The 16,026-nt window shown below is 40.3% G+C and overlaps 1 protein-coding gene across 1 annotated transcript in view; it reads left to right on the top strand.

The window, feature by feature from the left end:
• The first annotated feature begins 3,123 nt into the window (after positions 1–3,123).
• LOC140463222 (cadherin-like protein 26) overlaps positions 3,124–16,026 on the top strand; it is a 73,983-nt gene continuing 61,080 nt past the window's right edge. The window contains exon 1 of the mRNA XM_072557011.1: positions 3,124–3,187. Coding sequence (XP_072413112.1) covers positions 3,152–3,187 — 36 coding nt within the window. The 5' untranslated portion in view covers positions 3,124–3,151. The remainder of the gene's footprint in view (positions 3,188–16,026) is intronic.

Consider the following 16,026-nt stretch of genomic DNA (forward strand, 5'->3'; position numbering starts at 1 on the left):
GTATGTCGCAGAAACAACAAATGAGTTCATACAAACCAAAATGACTTTAATCTCCTCACTGTCCCTGTTGTCTCTACAGAGGGAAGTAACCAGTCACAGGACAGTCTTCCAGTTGGTCACTTTGGCTCTGATAGGTGCTGGGATGTACCCAGGCAAAAGTGAGGGCTGCAGATGCTGGAGATCAGAGTCAAGATTAGAGTGGTGCTGGAAAAGCACAGCAGGTCAGGCAGCATCCAAGGAGCAGGAAAATCAACGTTTCTGGCAGGAGCCCTTATTGTGATGTACCCATCCACCTATTAACTATGTCAGAGCTTTGCTGGAGCGGCCTGTAGTTTCATCTTGTAACACGGTGGTAATTAACACAGATGTAGATGTAGAAATTTGTGGCAAGCTGGTTGCTAAAGGTTGGATATTTTCATATTGTGCAATGTATTGTAGTATGTCAATCTATAATATGCAAACTTTAATAATTAGATACAGAATGTTCCAATGTCAATCATTGTGTGAGACAGCTCTTAATTTCAGATTTGAACTTGTCTTTGATCTGTTTAAACGTCTGTCCTCTTGCACTATTTTTATGTTAGGATGGATTCTGAGTTGAGAACCCAAAAGTGGCTGGAGCAGATGCTTTGCCATTGGTGGCTAATTAAGAAGTTGCCTTTGGGAGCACCAAGTGGCTAGGTTACCCACTGTGGGCAGATTCATAGGTATCTTCACAATAAGGACAAAACTGAGTGCCACCAAGGGTGTTAGCTACACCCTGATGGCACGTTGATTGCTAAGAAACTGCCGTTGAAACTCAATAATCAGACCTAAGTTTCCACAAACCAACACAGTCGATGCTGGGGAAACTCAGCAAGTTTGGTAGCATCTGTGGAGAGTGGAAAACAAAATTAATATTTCAAGTCCAGTATGACTCTTCGTCAGAACTGAACAGGGTTGGAAAATTTTTTTTAATGCTTTTCACAGAGGTGGAGGTGGGGTGAGGTGAACAGTTGGCTTGGAAGCCCAGTGCAAAAAGTAAAAGTGGTATTAATTATGGTGAAAGAGAAATAGAGTTGTAAAATTAAGATATGGAAGGGGGAAAATATGTTCTTTCTGTTAACAACAGCGTAAACAACATACAAATAAGGACTGTAAGAGAAATGGAGATCATGTGGTCAAGCTCTGAAATTGTGAAATTCAATGTTGAGACTTTGAGGCTGCAAAGTGTCCTAGTGGAAAATGAGGTGTTGTCCCATGAGCTTGTGTTGTGCTTTGTTGGAATACTGCACCCTGCCCAGGACAGAAATATCAGCATGACAGCAAGGGGATTTATTGAAATAGCAAGCAGCTGGAAGGTCGGGATTATTACTATGGACAGAGTGGAGATTTTCCGCAAAGTGTTCACCCAGTTTGCTTTTGGCCTTGCCAATATAAAGGAAACCACATTATGAACAATGATTACAGTAAGGCAGTACTAATAAAAGCTTGTTTTCACTGTAAGGTGTGATTAGGACTTTGGACAATAAGGAAGGAGGAGGTGAATGTGTTTATTTTATGATTGCATGGGAAAATGCCACAGGGGAGTGAGAAAATGTTAGGAGTGATGGAGGTGTGGTCTAGGGTGTCACAGATGGAATAGTTCTTATGAAATACTGGAGGGGAGGGGATGGCAGAATCCCTTATCATTGTTCTGGGAAGGATGGAAGGTAATAAGGGCAGAGAAGTGGGAGATGGGTTGGACAAGGCTCAGGACCCTATCAATCACAGTCAGGCAGAATCTGCTTTTGATGAAATAGGAGGTCATGTTGGAATCAGCTCGGTGGAGTTGACATCATCAAAACAGATGTGATAGTGACAGAGAACCTGACAGAATAGAATAGAATCCTTCAAAGAAGCGCCATGAGGAAGTGTACTTGAGCTAAATGTCAGAGTCATAGATATGCCTCTCCAGACAACCAGCCAGACCAAATTGCCATAGTTCAGGCTAAGATTCTGTCATTTGCAGCTGGACATTCTAGGTCCAGAGATATGCATGCTATTTTCCACATGCATGATCTAAAGCAAATAGCCTTTAACCAGCCACACTAAAGTGACTGAGAAAGGATCTTGTGGAATCATTAGGACTGGCAAAGGTAACATTTATTTCTGCCTGAATCATGGAATTAATTTATAAAATTTTTTTTTGGATTGTCTGTTATTTTTGTGATGAGGCATCTTCGTTGATGTCATGGCTACTGACAAAGAAAAAGCAAATAATTTAGGACTATTAGTGAATGAGGAGTTAGCATTGATACCATGTTTCATAAATTATTTATTCACACACAATTTAGAGACAATGCAGCTTTCCAGGTTGCAGCCTCCCTTCCCCTTGTTTCTTCTGGCATCTTGTTTGAGCTCGCCAGTGCTCCGCACATTTGAAGGAGCAGAGATTAGCTTTGATCCCACCACAGCCCTACCCCACTTCACTGATACCACAGAATGATGCTCCCCAGAAGGAATTACTTTTTGGAAGAACAATGCATTCCATCTGTTGCTATTTTCCCATAGCCCTTCAAATTCCTCCTGCCAATTTTTACCTAATTAATTTTAAATGCTATTGTTGAATGCACTTCCACTATTCAAGCAATACTTTCTTACAACCAGGTGATGAATACATTTTAAAGTTTCAGAAGGCAGCTCACCACCATCTTTTCAAGGAAAACTAAGGAAAGGCAAAAATACCCAATAAAAAATGAAAAGAACTGCAGATGCTGTAATCCAGAAACATAGACTGAAGTTGCTGGAAAGGCCCAGCATGTCTGGCAGCACCTGTGAAGAGAAATCAGAGTTAAGGTTTCGGGTCTGATGACACTTCCTTAGAACTGCTGGTAACTAGGAAAATATCAGCTTGTATAAACTGATGATTTATGGTTAGCTTTTCTTAGAATTTTATAAGAGCATAGGTAAAGACTATATCAGAACCTTTGACCGATTGTCATTGATAAGCTATCAATAAAACAGTTAAATATTTGCAATCATTGCTAAAGTATGGTTTCCACCCATTTCTCTGTTAAAACATATTGAGACTTGTTGAACTGCATTTGTTTTGCAAATGAAGTCAAAACATCCTCTATAAAAATGTCTTAAGCTGAACTGCTTTTCATAATCCTGTTTGCATTCTTGCAGTATGGACATAACAATCTTGCTGGTTTTCCTTCTAACAGTAAGTAAAACATCATGATTTTGTATTACAATCTTAACAATGTGTTAGGAACAAGTGTAGAAGTAAATAGGTTCAATGCAAATATAGCAGAAATATCTTTTGTCATACTATTAGAATCTCCACTGTAGCTGAACTCCTGCTTGCTAGATCACCATTTTATTCATTGGTTTATGCCATTGGTTCTCCCATGGTACTGCTCTTGATGTGTCTGCAATAATTGTAATGCTGAAATGAAGCAGGATCAGTGATTATAGAAGTCAGCAGATATAATTCAGTCCTTGTTTTAATGTTATGCACCTTTGTTATCCTACACCTGCATTTAGTGGAAGCTATCCATGTAAATTTAACAGGCCATAAGATAGGTTTTCTGTTAGTAGCTGTGATTAAGCCTTCCATTTGAAGAAACAATGTAATTATACTGTGATGAGTTCAGAGCATTAGTTACTGCAATAAATGTTGATATAGGAACACATATTAGAAAATATTTTTTTAAAAAATCCATTCATACCTAAGCTTTCTCATATTTTAAATAGATAACATCATACCTTTCATTGTTTCCTGCTCTACTAGTTCTGTAGTATTTGCCTGGATGCATTAAAAAAAAACAATTGTAATTTAGCTGTTGGAACTAGGCTCTTAAATAACTCAGGTAGAAAACCTCAACATTAAATGGAAAAGCTTTTGTTGTTTCTTATGCATTTGGTTTCCAGTTACGTTTTCATATTTATTTCAGCTGTCCATTCCTAGTAACAACTGAACTGCACATTGTTTACACTTTTCAATTTCAGCTCTTATGCTTCAGATGCTAAATTATAAGAAGTGAATATAGAATGCTTCCAATATCACAGTATATGCCAAGAGCAATTAAAATGCTGAGTGGTTCTCCACTTAAGCAAGTTGCAGACTGACTGACATGTTTTTGTTTTGTCTGGTGACTGGTTAACAATTCAAATGTTTGGATAGAGCCATCAGAATTATTTCTCTCTCTTTTCAGGTTTGGTAGCACATTTGGTTGAATTAAATAATGGATCTCAGATTCTGCAACTTTTACTGTGCTTTCAACCAATGCATGTATCTCTGCTAGTTCAGCAGCCTGGTAACACATTTCCCTTATTAGTAACTTTATGTCCATGGTCAATTTGCTGAATTCCCTCCCTATCTTGCTACTTCCTGGCTTTGTTTTCTCTGTTTTAAAACTTTTATTTCATTTGTATTGTTGTGTTCTATCCATAATAGTTAAATTGCATTTGAAACTCAGAAACTCAATCCTTTACTTTTTAATATTTACTCAGGGGTCATTGGGCATATGTAGCTGGCCAGCATTCATTACCTGTCCCTAATTGCCCGTGAGAGCTTAGTTGTGATCTGCTTTCATGAACAGCAATAATCCACATGCTGTAGATAAGCCAACAATACTATTAGGGAGGGAATTTCAGGATATTGAAGGAACAGCAATATATGTTAAAGTCATGAGGGAGAGTGGCTTGGAGGTGCTCCCATGTATCTGCTGTCCCTGTCTTTTCAGATGTTAATGTTATGGTATTGGAAAGAGCTGTCTAAAAATATTTTTTGAATTTCTGCAGCATGTCTTGTAGATCATAGAATCCCTACAGTGCAGATAGATGCCATTTGGACCAGTGCATCTATATAATCCTTTGAAGAACATCCCACTCTATCCCTGTAACTCTACATTTGCCATAGTTAACCCACCTAGCCTACACATCCCTGAACACAATGCGACAATAAGCACAGTCAATCTACCTAAACCGTTCATCTTTGGACTATCTCACTCACTTTCTTGGATGTGAACAGCGTGAGTCTTGCAGCTACTCCTGAGATTGCAGGCTTATTTACACATTGGTTATGGTTTTATTGCAGTTATTATACTTCACTAATGCAGGATTTTTATCATTTTGTTTCTTTGAAATTCAAAAACACAAGTAAACTAAACAGAAACGATCACTTTTTTTACAAACTGACTTTTTTTGTTACGGGCTTATCAGAAGCCTATGATGAACAGCTGAAGTCTTTTTTCTAAATGTAGAAACATAAAATGACATGTTATTTTAAGGAAAGTGTTTTTTTAACAGCGGAAGAGTTTTCCTTTAAAAATGGAATTGTGTTTTTGTTTTGGAGAACCTGACAAATAGTTGGCTCCAGAGAAGATCTTTATTTAATAGCTGAGGAATTTATCGAATCCACTAAGTGGTTGATTTTATTTAAGATTTATATATTTGATTTCTTTTTCTTTTGCATTTTCACATTATTTTCTGTGTAATGAAAGGTGGTTTATTTTATTGAAAGTTGCTTTATTTTTAGGCTTACTGTTATTGAAGGCATAAAAGAGGCAAAGAGTGAGATGGCTAGTAGATTTAGAAAAGTGATAATGCAGCAGGGTCAGTTAGATAGATGGGTGACCACCAGGAAAGGTAAGAAGTTAGTTCAAAAGTACCCTGTGGCAAATCCTCTATCAAATAGATATTCGGTTTTGGTTATTGTTGAGATGGATAGTTTCTGAGGAAAATTCTGAGGGTGGTCAGTTATTGGACACAAGGAATGATTTTTATGTTAGGCAGCATTTGACAACATTTAAAAGAATAATTGTTATAGTAAATACTCCTGTCAGGAGCACAGATCGGAGATTCTGTGGAAGTGAGTGTAAGTTTAGGGTAGTATGTTGCTTTCCTAGGGTCAGGATTATGGACATCTCTAAATAATTCAAGCATATTTGAAATAACTCCAAGAAGGCAGGTATCCCATCACCAAGTCACCCTTTATTTACATGTGCACAGAACTTAGGCTCTGAACAGCCAGCTCAGATCCAGTCCCTAGAATTCAGAGACTCTCAATGGCTAAAGAGGTAGTGTATTGCTCAGGGATTCTGGTTTTTGGATAATTGGAATCTCTTCTGGGACAGAAAAGACCTGTTCCAAAAGGATGGGTTTAACTTGAACTGGAAAGGGACCATTACCTTAGCAGGGAGATTTGCCAGTTCCATTAAGGGAGACTTTACACTGCTGGTGGTGGTGGTGAAAATAACAAGTCAATTAGAAAAGAAAGGCAAGAGAAAGTCAGAGAACAAGGTAACTCTGAAGAATTAAATTGCACTTATTTCAATGCAAGGGATCTTACAGGTAAAAACTGATAGAATGGATTAGTCAGAGGGAAATGGGTCTGGGTGGGTTACTCTTCGGAGGGTTGGTGTGGACTGGTTGGGCCAAAGGGCCTGTTTTTACACTGTAGGGAATCAAATCTAATCAACTGCGGATGCTGTAAATCAGAAACAAAAATAGAAATTTCTGGAAAAGCTCAGCAGGTCTGGTAATATCCGTGGAAAGAAATCAGAGTTAATATTTTGGAAGTGACCCTTCCTCAGAATTGTTCTGATTTCTCTTGTGATGATGTTACCCCTTTAACAAGGTTATTTTGCCCTTGGAGTTTTTTTGAGGGGTCGTAAAGGCAGAAGCTTTGATATATCTGGAAATAGCTACTTGAATCAACTTTTAGCTTTTTTAAAAAAACACTTGTACAATGAAAGGGGAGTGGCCAGCTGTCCCAGTTCAGGGATTTTTGTTTTGGTTTCAGTTTGGTTTGATTTTTAGCAAGCAGCCTGTCTGAAGGTGCTGGTCAAAGAAAGCTGCTGTGGGAGTTCCTGATTCATCAGGGATTTTCTGGCTGACTCTCTGTAATTTCTCTCCTGTAAGAATCAAACTTACTTTTTGTCAAGAGGTGTGTTGTGGGATGTTGCAGGAAATTGGAACAGCTCTTTGTTTAGTTAAGTTTTCGTGTTAGGTGGATTTTCAAATAGTTCTGTTATTCTAAATTTGATTTTCTTTTGCTTATGTGTCAATAAATTCTGTTTGACTTCAGACTGAGTGGTTTGGCCAGCTGCATCACTCCTGGGACATCCATTCCACATCTTCTTAAAACAACTAGAAAAGTTAGGTTTTGGGCTACCTTCCTGAAATGTTTTGAGGGGGTCTTACAGGTAGGGCTGTTGAACTCAGGGCATGTTTTGGAACTTGGGAGTGGGGCATCATAGCAATTATAGATACTTGGCTGAGGCATATACAGGACTAGCAGCTCAATGCTCTGGGTTTTAGATTGTAATAATGGGAGATTTTAATTTTCCAAACATTGACTGGTGTTAAAGGTTTGGATGGTAAATTGCTTGTCAAACGTGTTCAATAAAATTTTCTTTATCAATATGTGGATCTTCCTACTAGAAATGGAGCAAAACTTGACCTTCTTTTGGACAATAAGGCAGGGCAGATGATTGAAGCGTAAATAGAGGAACACTTTGGGTCAAGTGATCACAATTCTATAAGTTTTAAAATGGTTATTGAAAAGAATAAGTCTTCCATGAAAGTTAAAGTTTTTAATTGGAGTAAGACAAGTTTTAATGGTATGAGACAAGAACTTCCAGAAGTTGATTGGAGGTAAAAGGTAAAATGATGTCTGACAAGTGGGAAGCCTTCAAGGTTTTGATCATGTGAGTTCAGAAGCATTTTGTTCCTATTATAGTGAGCGGTACGGCTGGTAAGATTAAAGAACAATGGATGAATAAAGATATTGAGGTTCGAGTCAAGAATAAAAGAGAATCTTATATCAGATACAAACAACTGGGTTCAAATTAATCTCTTAATCAATATAAAGAGTGCAGGGACATTCTTAAGAAAAAAATTTAGAAAAGCAAAGAGGGAACATGAGATAGCATTGGCAGATAAGGGTAATCCAAAGAGATTCTACAAGTACATTAAGAGTAAATAACTAGAGAGAGGGTAGGGCCCTTAAATGATCAAAGAGGTCATCTTTGCATTGAACCCTTGGAGATGGGAGAGATATTAAATTAATATTTCACATCAGTTTTTACTCAAAGTTTGGGAGAAGATTTGTAGCTCGGGTGCTTGTTGTTGTAGTTCTGTTCGCCGAGCTGGGAATTTGTCTTGCAAACGTTTCGTCCCCTGTCTAGGTGACATCCTCAGTGCTTGGGAGCCTCCTGTGAAGCGCTTCTGTGCTGTTTTCTCCAGTATTTATAGTGGCCTGTCTCTGCCGCTTCCGGTTGTCAATTCGAGCTGTCCGCTGTAGTGGCCGGTATATTGGGTCCACTACAGCGGACAGCTCGAACTGACAACCGGAAGCGGCAGAGACAGGCTACTATAAATGCCAGAGGAAACAGCACAGAAGCGCTTCACAGGAGGGTCCCAATCACTGAGGATGTCACCTAGACAGGGGATGAAACGTTTGCAAGACAAATTCCCAGCTCGGCGAACAGAACCACAACATCAGTTTTTACTGTGAAGAAAGAAATGGAAGCGAGAAAGCTCAGGGAAATAACTATTATTTTTTAAAAACAGTTCTTAGAGAATATATAAATAGATAAATCTCCAGGACCTGATCTCACATATTCCAGAATGCTATGGGAAGTAAGGGAGGAAATTGGAAAAGAAGAGAAAGAGAAAGAGCGAGAGAGAGGGTGGAGAGATTTATGGATGAAATAGCCAGCAGTAATGGAGCAGTTCAAATTGAACACGTTCCCGGAACATTGTGGGAAGTAAAGGAGGAAATTGAGAGACCCCTTGCAGAAATATTTGCATGATCTATAATTCTGGGTGAGGTGCCTGATGACTGGAGGATGGCTAATGTTGTGCTTTAGTTTAAGAACGGTCATAAGGAAAATCTGGGGAACTATAGACCTGTGAGTCTGACTTCAATTGTGGGTAATTTGTTGAAGGTGATTTTAAAAGATGGAATTTATAAACATTTAGAGAGGCAAAAATTGATTAAAGATAGTCAGCATGGTTTTCTGTGTGGAAAATCATGTCTCACAAACTTGACTGATTTTTTTGAGCAAGTTACCAAAAAGATTGATCAGGGCAGAGCAGTAGATGTTCTTTCCTTAAACTTCAATAAAGTATTTGACAAGATTCTGCATGGTAGTCTAATTAGTAACATTAGATCACATGGGATTCAGGGTGAGCTTGCCAAATAGATGCATAATTGGCTGAACAGCAGGAGACAGAGAGTAGTGGTGGAGGGTTATTTTTCGGACTGGAAGCCTGATATCAGCAGTGTTCCACAGGGATCGGTGCTGGGTTTGTCCTTTATATAAATGATTTGAATGAGAATATAGAAGGCATGGTTAGTAAGTTTGTGGATGACTCCAAAACTGGTGGCATAGTAGACAGTGAAGAAGGTTTCCCAAGATGACAAAAGGGTCTTGATCAAATGGGTCAGTGGGCTGATGAATGACAGATGGAGTTCAATTTAGATAAATGCGAGGTATTGGATTTTGGTACAACAACCAGGGGCAGAACACATAGTTAATGGTAAGGCCTAGGGTAGTGTTGTAGAACAGAGAGGCCTAGGGTTCAGGCACATAATTCTTTGAAGTTTGCGTCACATATAGACAAGGTGGTTAATAAGGTCAGCGGTGTAGAGGTCAGTGCACCAAACTATCACTAACCACAACAAGGACAGAACCACCCTAGTCCTCACCCTCTATCCCACCAACCTCTGCATAAACCGCATCATCTGCCAACATTTCTGCCACCTACATACAGACCCCACCACCAGGCATATATTTCCCTCCCCATCCCTATCTACTCTCCGCAAAGATCATTCCCTCCATGACTACCTGGTCAGGTCCACGGCCCCCAATAACCCACCCTCCCCTCCTGGCACCTTCCCATGCTACCGCAGGAATTGCAAAACCTGTGCCACATCTCCCCCTCACCTCCATCCAAGGCCTCAAAGAAGCCTTCCACATCCATCAAAGTTTCACCTGCACATCCACCAATGTCATTTATTGTATCTGTTGCTCCCAATGCGGTCTCCTTTACATTGGGGAGACTAGACGCCTCCTAGCAGAGCGCTTTAGGGAACATCTCTGGGACACCCGCACCAATCAACCGCACCACCCTGAAGCTGAAGATTTCAACTCTCCTGCCTACTCTGCAGAGGACATGCAGGTCCTGGGCCTCCTCCATCGCCACTCCCTCATCGCCCGATGCCTGGAGGAAGAATGCCTCATCTTCTGTGTCGGAACACTTCAACCCCAGGGCATCAAAGTGGACTTCACCAATTTCCTCATTTCCCCTCCCCCCACCTTACTCCAGTTCCAAGCTGAAGAGATAGCGGAGGCATTATGGTGACCTTTCAGGAATGACTAGAATTAGGGAGGGTACCAGAGGACTGGAAAATTGTAACACCCCTGTTTAAAAAGGGAGTAAAGCAAAAAGGCAGAAAATTACAGACTGATTAGCTCAACCTTGGTCATGGGTAAGATCCTGGAATCCATTGTGAGGGATGAGATTTCTGAATACTTGCAAGTGTGTGGTAAAATTGGGCAAAGTCAACATGGTTTCATCAAGGGGAAGTCATGCCTGACAAATCTGCTAGAATTCTTTGAGGAAGTAATGAGCAAATTAGACCAAGGAGAGCCAATGGATGTTATCTCCCTGGACTTCAAGAAGACCTTTGACAAGGTGCCACACAGGAGGCTACTGAGTGAGATAAGAGGCCATGGTATTAGAGGCAAAGTACTAGCATGGATAGAAGTTTGGCTATCTGGCAGAAAGCAGAGAGTGGGGATATAAGGAACCTTCTCAAGATGGCAGCTGGTGACAAATGGAGTTCTGAAAGGCTCAGTGTTGGGACCACAACTTTTCACTTTATACATTAACAATGTAGCTGAAGGAACCAAGGACATTCTGGCTACATTTGTAGTCAATACAAAGATAGGTAGATGGACAGGTAGCATTGAGGAGGCAGGGAGGCTGCAGAAGGATTTGGACAGGGGATCAAGGGTTACAGGGAAAAAGTGGGAGAATGGCGTTGAGAAATATATCAGCCATGATTGAATGATGATGCAGACTTGATGGGCTGAATAGCCTAATTTCCACTCCTGTGTTTTATGGTCTTATGATGTGTGGCGATCACTGGACTGGTTGCACTGACCTGTACAGCTAACTGTGGGCTCGAGTGCAGGGACTGGATTTTGAGCTGGATTTTGATTGGACCAAATACCAGACTGACTGTAAGCATCACCCTGGTCTGGTATTGGATGAGCTCCTTGATTGAATGTAACTGTACCTCCTGACCGCACTAAGGACTGCTGGCCTTCAACTTTCAGATGTGACCATTTTGAGTCAAAGAATCATAGAGATATACAACACTGAAACAGATCCTTCAGTCCAATTTGTCCATGATGACCAGATATTTCAAATAAATCTAGTCTCATTTGCCAGCATTTGGCCCATATCCCTCTAAACTCTTCCTGTTCAAATCCCCATCCAAATGCTTTTTAAATGTTGCAATTGTACCAGCCTCCTCACTTCCTCTGGCAGCTCATTCCATACATGCACCACCCTCTGTGTGAAAAAGTTGCTCTTTAGATCCATTTTAAATTTTTCCCCTCTTATCCTAACCCACCCTGGAGGAAAGACCTTGCCTATTTACTCTATCCATGTCCCTCAGTATTTTATAAACCTCTAACATGTCACCTCTCAGCCTCCAATGCTCCAGGGACAGCAGCCCAAGCCTATATGGCCTCTCCCTATAACTCAAATCCTCCAACCCTGGCAATATCCTTGTAAATCTTTTCATAACGTTTCTGGTTTCACAACAGTTTCCAGTTTCACATTTTGCTTGACGTACATGCAGTGTAAGTTGCTTGCTGCAGATCTGCTTTTGACATTGTCCTGTACAGTGCGTTGTGGATAAATCACAAGTTACCTTTAATTCAGCTTTTTGTTAAGAAATTTCACTGACAATCAAGTACTGAAACAATTATTTAAACTTTACTGCATGTAGCCACCAAGATAAGACCTCTCAAGTAAGCAAGTTATGCTTCACCATTGTTTTGGAGCAGAGCAGATCCCCTAAAAATATATGAAGTGGATAGTCTACGCCCTAACTTATCTTATTTTAAAGGCAAGTGCCAGACATTTTGTTTTGAATGTAATTTGATTGGTCAAGCTACCAGATTTGAAGCAAAACACACTTTATTCATACACTGTATGTGAAATACAACAAAAGAACAAGGACATTCGAATAACTTAACTCTATTAGAAAGATTAACAGAATAATAGATTATTTTACTACGAAACAGAAATGGTTCCAATATAGGAACATGTCATAAAGACACTCCCTGGCAAAGGCAAAATCAATAAATTAGAATGTCTCACATGCAATTCTAGCAGCTCAGGAGGAAAAATGTCAAGAGAAAACTCAGAGTGTAGCAAGGAGAGGTGTACTGCAGCTTTTTTAACCCTGTTATGACCCCAGGGACAATTCCTACTGAAAATCTCAAAAAACCTGAACATCCTGGTTCTGTGGATGCTTGACCACACCAATTCAGGCTGTTTCTATTGTTCCAACTTTAAAAAAAGACAAGGCCTCACAAGCCGTTTATGAGTTTTTAATTTTTTCTTCTTTCTCCTTAAAAATAGGTGACCCCCTAGTTGTGCAATCCCCCACTCTAGAGAAGAGACACTTGCCATTTACCTTATTGATAACACTCATGATTTTATAAACCTCTATAAGTTCAGCCTTCAGACTCCTATGCTCCAGTGAAAAAAGTTCCCAGCCTATTTAGCTTCTGCCCATAAATCAAACACTCCATTCCTGGTAACATCCTGGTAAATCTCTTCTGAACCTTTTCCAGCTTAATAATATCCTTGCTATAAGAGGCTGACCAGAACTGGACACAGGGCTCCAGATGAGTCCTCACCAATCAACATGACTTCCCAACTCTTATACTCAAAGTCTGAGCAATGATGCCAAGCATGCTAAATGTTTTCTTAACCATCCTGTCAATCTGTGACACAAATTTCGAAGAACTATGTAACTGAACCCCTTGGTCTCTCTGTTCTTCAACTTTCCCCAAGGCTCTACTTATAATCGTATAAGTCCTGCCTTTGTTTGTTTTACCAAAGTACAATACCTGACATTTATCCAAATTAAACTCCACCTGGCACACCTCAGACCATTGACCCAACTGATCAAGATCTCTTTGTAACCTTAGATAAACTCATCCACTGTCCACTATTTACAAGGATGTTGCCAGGGTTGGAGGATCTGAGCTACAGGGAGAGGCTGAACAGGCTGGGGCTGTTTTCCCTGGAGCGTCGGAGGCTGAGGGGTGACCTTATAGAGGTTTACGAAATTATGAGGGGCATGGACACGATAAATAGGCAAAGTATTTTCCCTGGGGTTGGGGAGTCCAGAACTAGAGGGCATAGGTTTAGGGTGAGAGGGGAAAGATATAAAAGAGACCTAAGGGGCAACTTTTTCACGCAGAGGGTGGTATGTGTATGGAATGAGCTGCCAGAGGATGTGGTGGAAGCTGGTACAATTGCAACATTTAAGAGGCATTTGGATAGGTATATGAATAGGAAGGGTTTGAAGGGATATGGGCCGGGTGATGGCAGGTGGGACTAGATTAGGTTGGGATATCTGGTCAGCATGGATGGGTTGGACCGAAGGGTCTGTTTCCATGCTGTACATCTCTATGACTCTATGACTCTATACCGCCAAATTAACTTGTTGAACTCTTCTGCAGGGCAATCCTTGTCCTTTGCAGCAATAAAGCATTCAGTTTATCAAGCAGATGTCAAAGTAGTAATCTTGGCTCCCAAATATGGCTAATTGCTTTCAATTACTGTATTGTTTATTCTTGTCTTTAATAGTTTAATACAGACAGAGTTATTGCTGTTTCTTTCCACGTACAACAGTTTATCTTTTATTAATTCATTCAATCCATGAACAGTTATTAAGGTTCTGAAGTCTATCATATCACAAGTGACAAGTTCACCCCCTTGACATTTAATTGCTCGCTACCTGCCCTTCCCCGGCACTATAATTAAACAACGTAGGCTGGCAGCTTCCAAGTAAATGCAAAGTGCTAAGAAAGCAAGGTAAAAGACACAAGATGAATTCTGTATCAATATGTCTGTCCCTGCAGGAAAACAATATGGCAGAAGCTTGCATGTGTAGGTAACCCTGAGCTCCAACATCAAGAATGTAATTTGGTTTGAGAGCCATTATGATAGTATGGAGAGGCTGATGACTTGATAATGTCAACTTGGACAAAAGTTCAAGGAGCATGTTCACATTGGAGCATGAAGTACCAGGGTGCCTACATTGACTTTCATGTTTAGCATTTGCACCAGTTAGTTTGTCATGGAAGAAGAGAAATGGAAGTGGCATTAAAAAAAAGACAGGCCAGGCTAATATGTGCTTCAAATGTGTGGAAATAAGGTAGTTACTTTTTAATAGCAAGGTTCTTAACTTGCTATTTAAAATCTGAGGAGAAAATCACAAATCTTCACAAGACAATCCTAATGCTTACTCACTGTATATCTTCAACAATCTGACCATTACTGAAGCCACACCAGGAAGGGCCATCATCTGTTCACCATCTCTGACTCTTTGTAAGTAACTTACACTTGAAGCTGCCTGTGTTTTTGTGTGCGCCGGTTCAGTAATCTCTTCCACTTCCAGACGTCACTGCTGCACATGGAGTTTTCAGAGGTCCGTACAGAGTGTGAGGATACGTGAGACTTTTGGCAGACAACTTGTTCTAACATTGGATAATGCTCAGTTTGGTTTACTTCATTACAAAGGTGTTTTGTTTGTACTTTTCTGACTCGAATGCTTAACTGACAGAAGGAAAATTGTTAATGAATTTGAAAAGTAATTAAAATTAGTACAGGCCATACTGAAGAGAATGTGGTGCTGGAAAAGCACAGCAGGTTAAGCAGCACCTGAGGAGCAGGAGAATTGATGTTTCGGGCATAAGCCCTTCATCAGGAAGAGTTTCATGATGAAGGGCTTATGCCCGAAACATCGATTCTCCTGCTACTTGGATGCTGCCTGACCTTCTGTACTTTTTCAGCACCACACTTTTGACTCTGATCACCAGCATCTGCAGTCCTAGGCCTTACAGAAGGCCCAACAGCCAAATTCTCTTTTTTCACTTGTGAATCTATTTGTAAAAATATGAATCTTTCTTGTTAGAACATAGAACAAAGAACATAGCACATTACAGCCCTTTGGCCTTCGATATTGCATTGACCTGTGGAACCAATCTGAAGCCCATCCAACCTACACTATTCCATTCTCATCCGTATGCCTATCCAATGACCATTTAAATGTCCTTAAAGTTGGCAAGTCTACTACTGTTGCAGGCAGTAAAGGAACTACCTCTGAGTAAAGAAATTACCTCTGATTTCTGTCCTTTATCTATCACCCCTCAATTTAAAGCTATGTTCCCTTGTGTTATCCATCATCATCTGAGGAAGAAGACTCTCCCTGTCCACCCTATCCAACCCTCTGATTATCTTATATGTCTCAATTAAGTCTCCTCTCAACCTTCTTCTCTCAAGTCCCTCAGCCTTTCCTGTAAGACCTTCCCTCCATACCAGGCAACATCCTAGTAAATCTCCTCTGAACTGTTTCCAAAGCTTCCACATCCTTATAATGCGGCGACCAAACTGTATTCAATACTCCAAATGTGGCCGCACCAGAGTTTTGTACAATTGGAGCATGATCTCATGGTTCTGAAACTCAATCCCTTTGCCAATAAAAGCTTACCATTATGCCTTTTTAACAACCCTATCAACTTGGATGGCAACTTTCAAGGACATATGTACCTGTTCATCTCTCTGCTCATCTACGCTACCAAGAATCTTACCATTAGCGCAGTACTCTGCATTCCTGTTACTCCTTCCAAAGTGAATCACCTCACACTTTTCTGCATTAAACTCCATTTGCCACCTCTCAGCCCAGCTCTGCAGCTTATCTGTGTCTTTCTGTAACATACAACATTCTTCGTC

This window comes from Chiloscyllium punctatum, chromosome 37 (genome assembly GCF_047496795.1).
Source record: "Chiloscyllium punctatum isolate Juve2018m chromosome 37, sChiPun1.3, whole genome shotgun sequence".
Taxonomy (NCBI): Eukaryota; Metazoa; Chordata; class Chondrichthyes; order Orectolobiformes; family Hemiscylliidae; genus Chiloscyllium; species Chiloscyllium punctatum.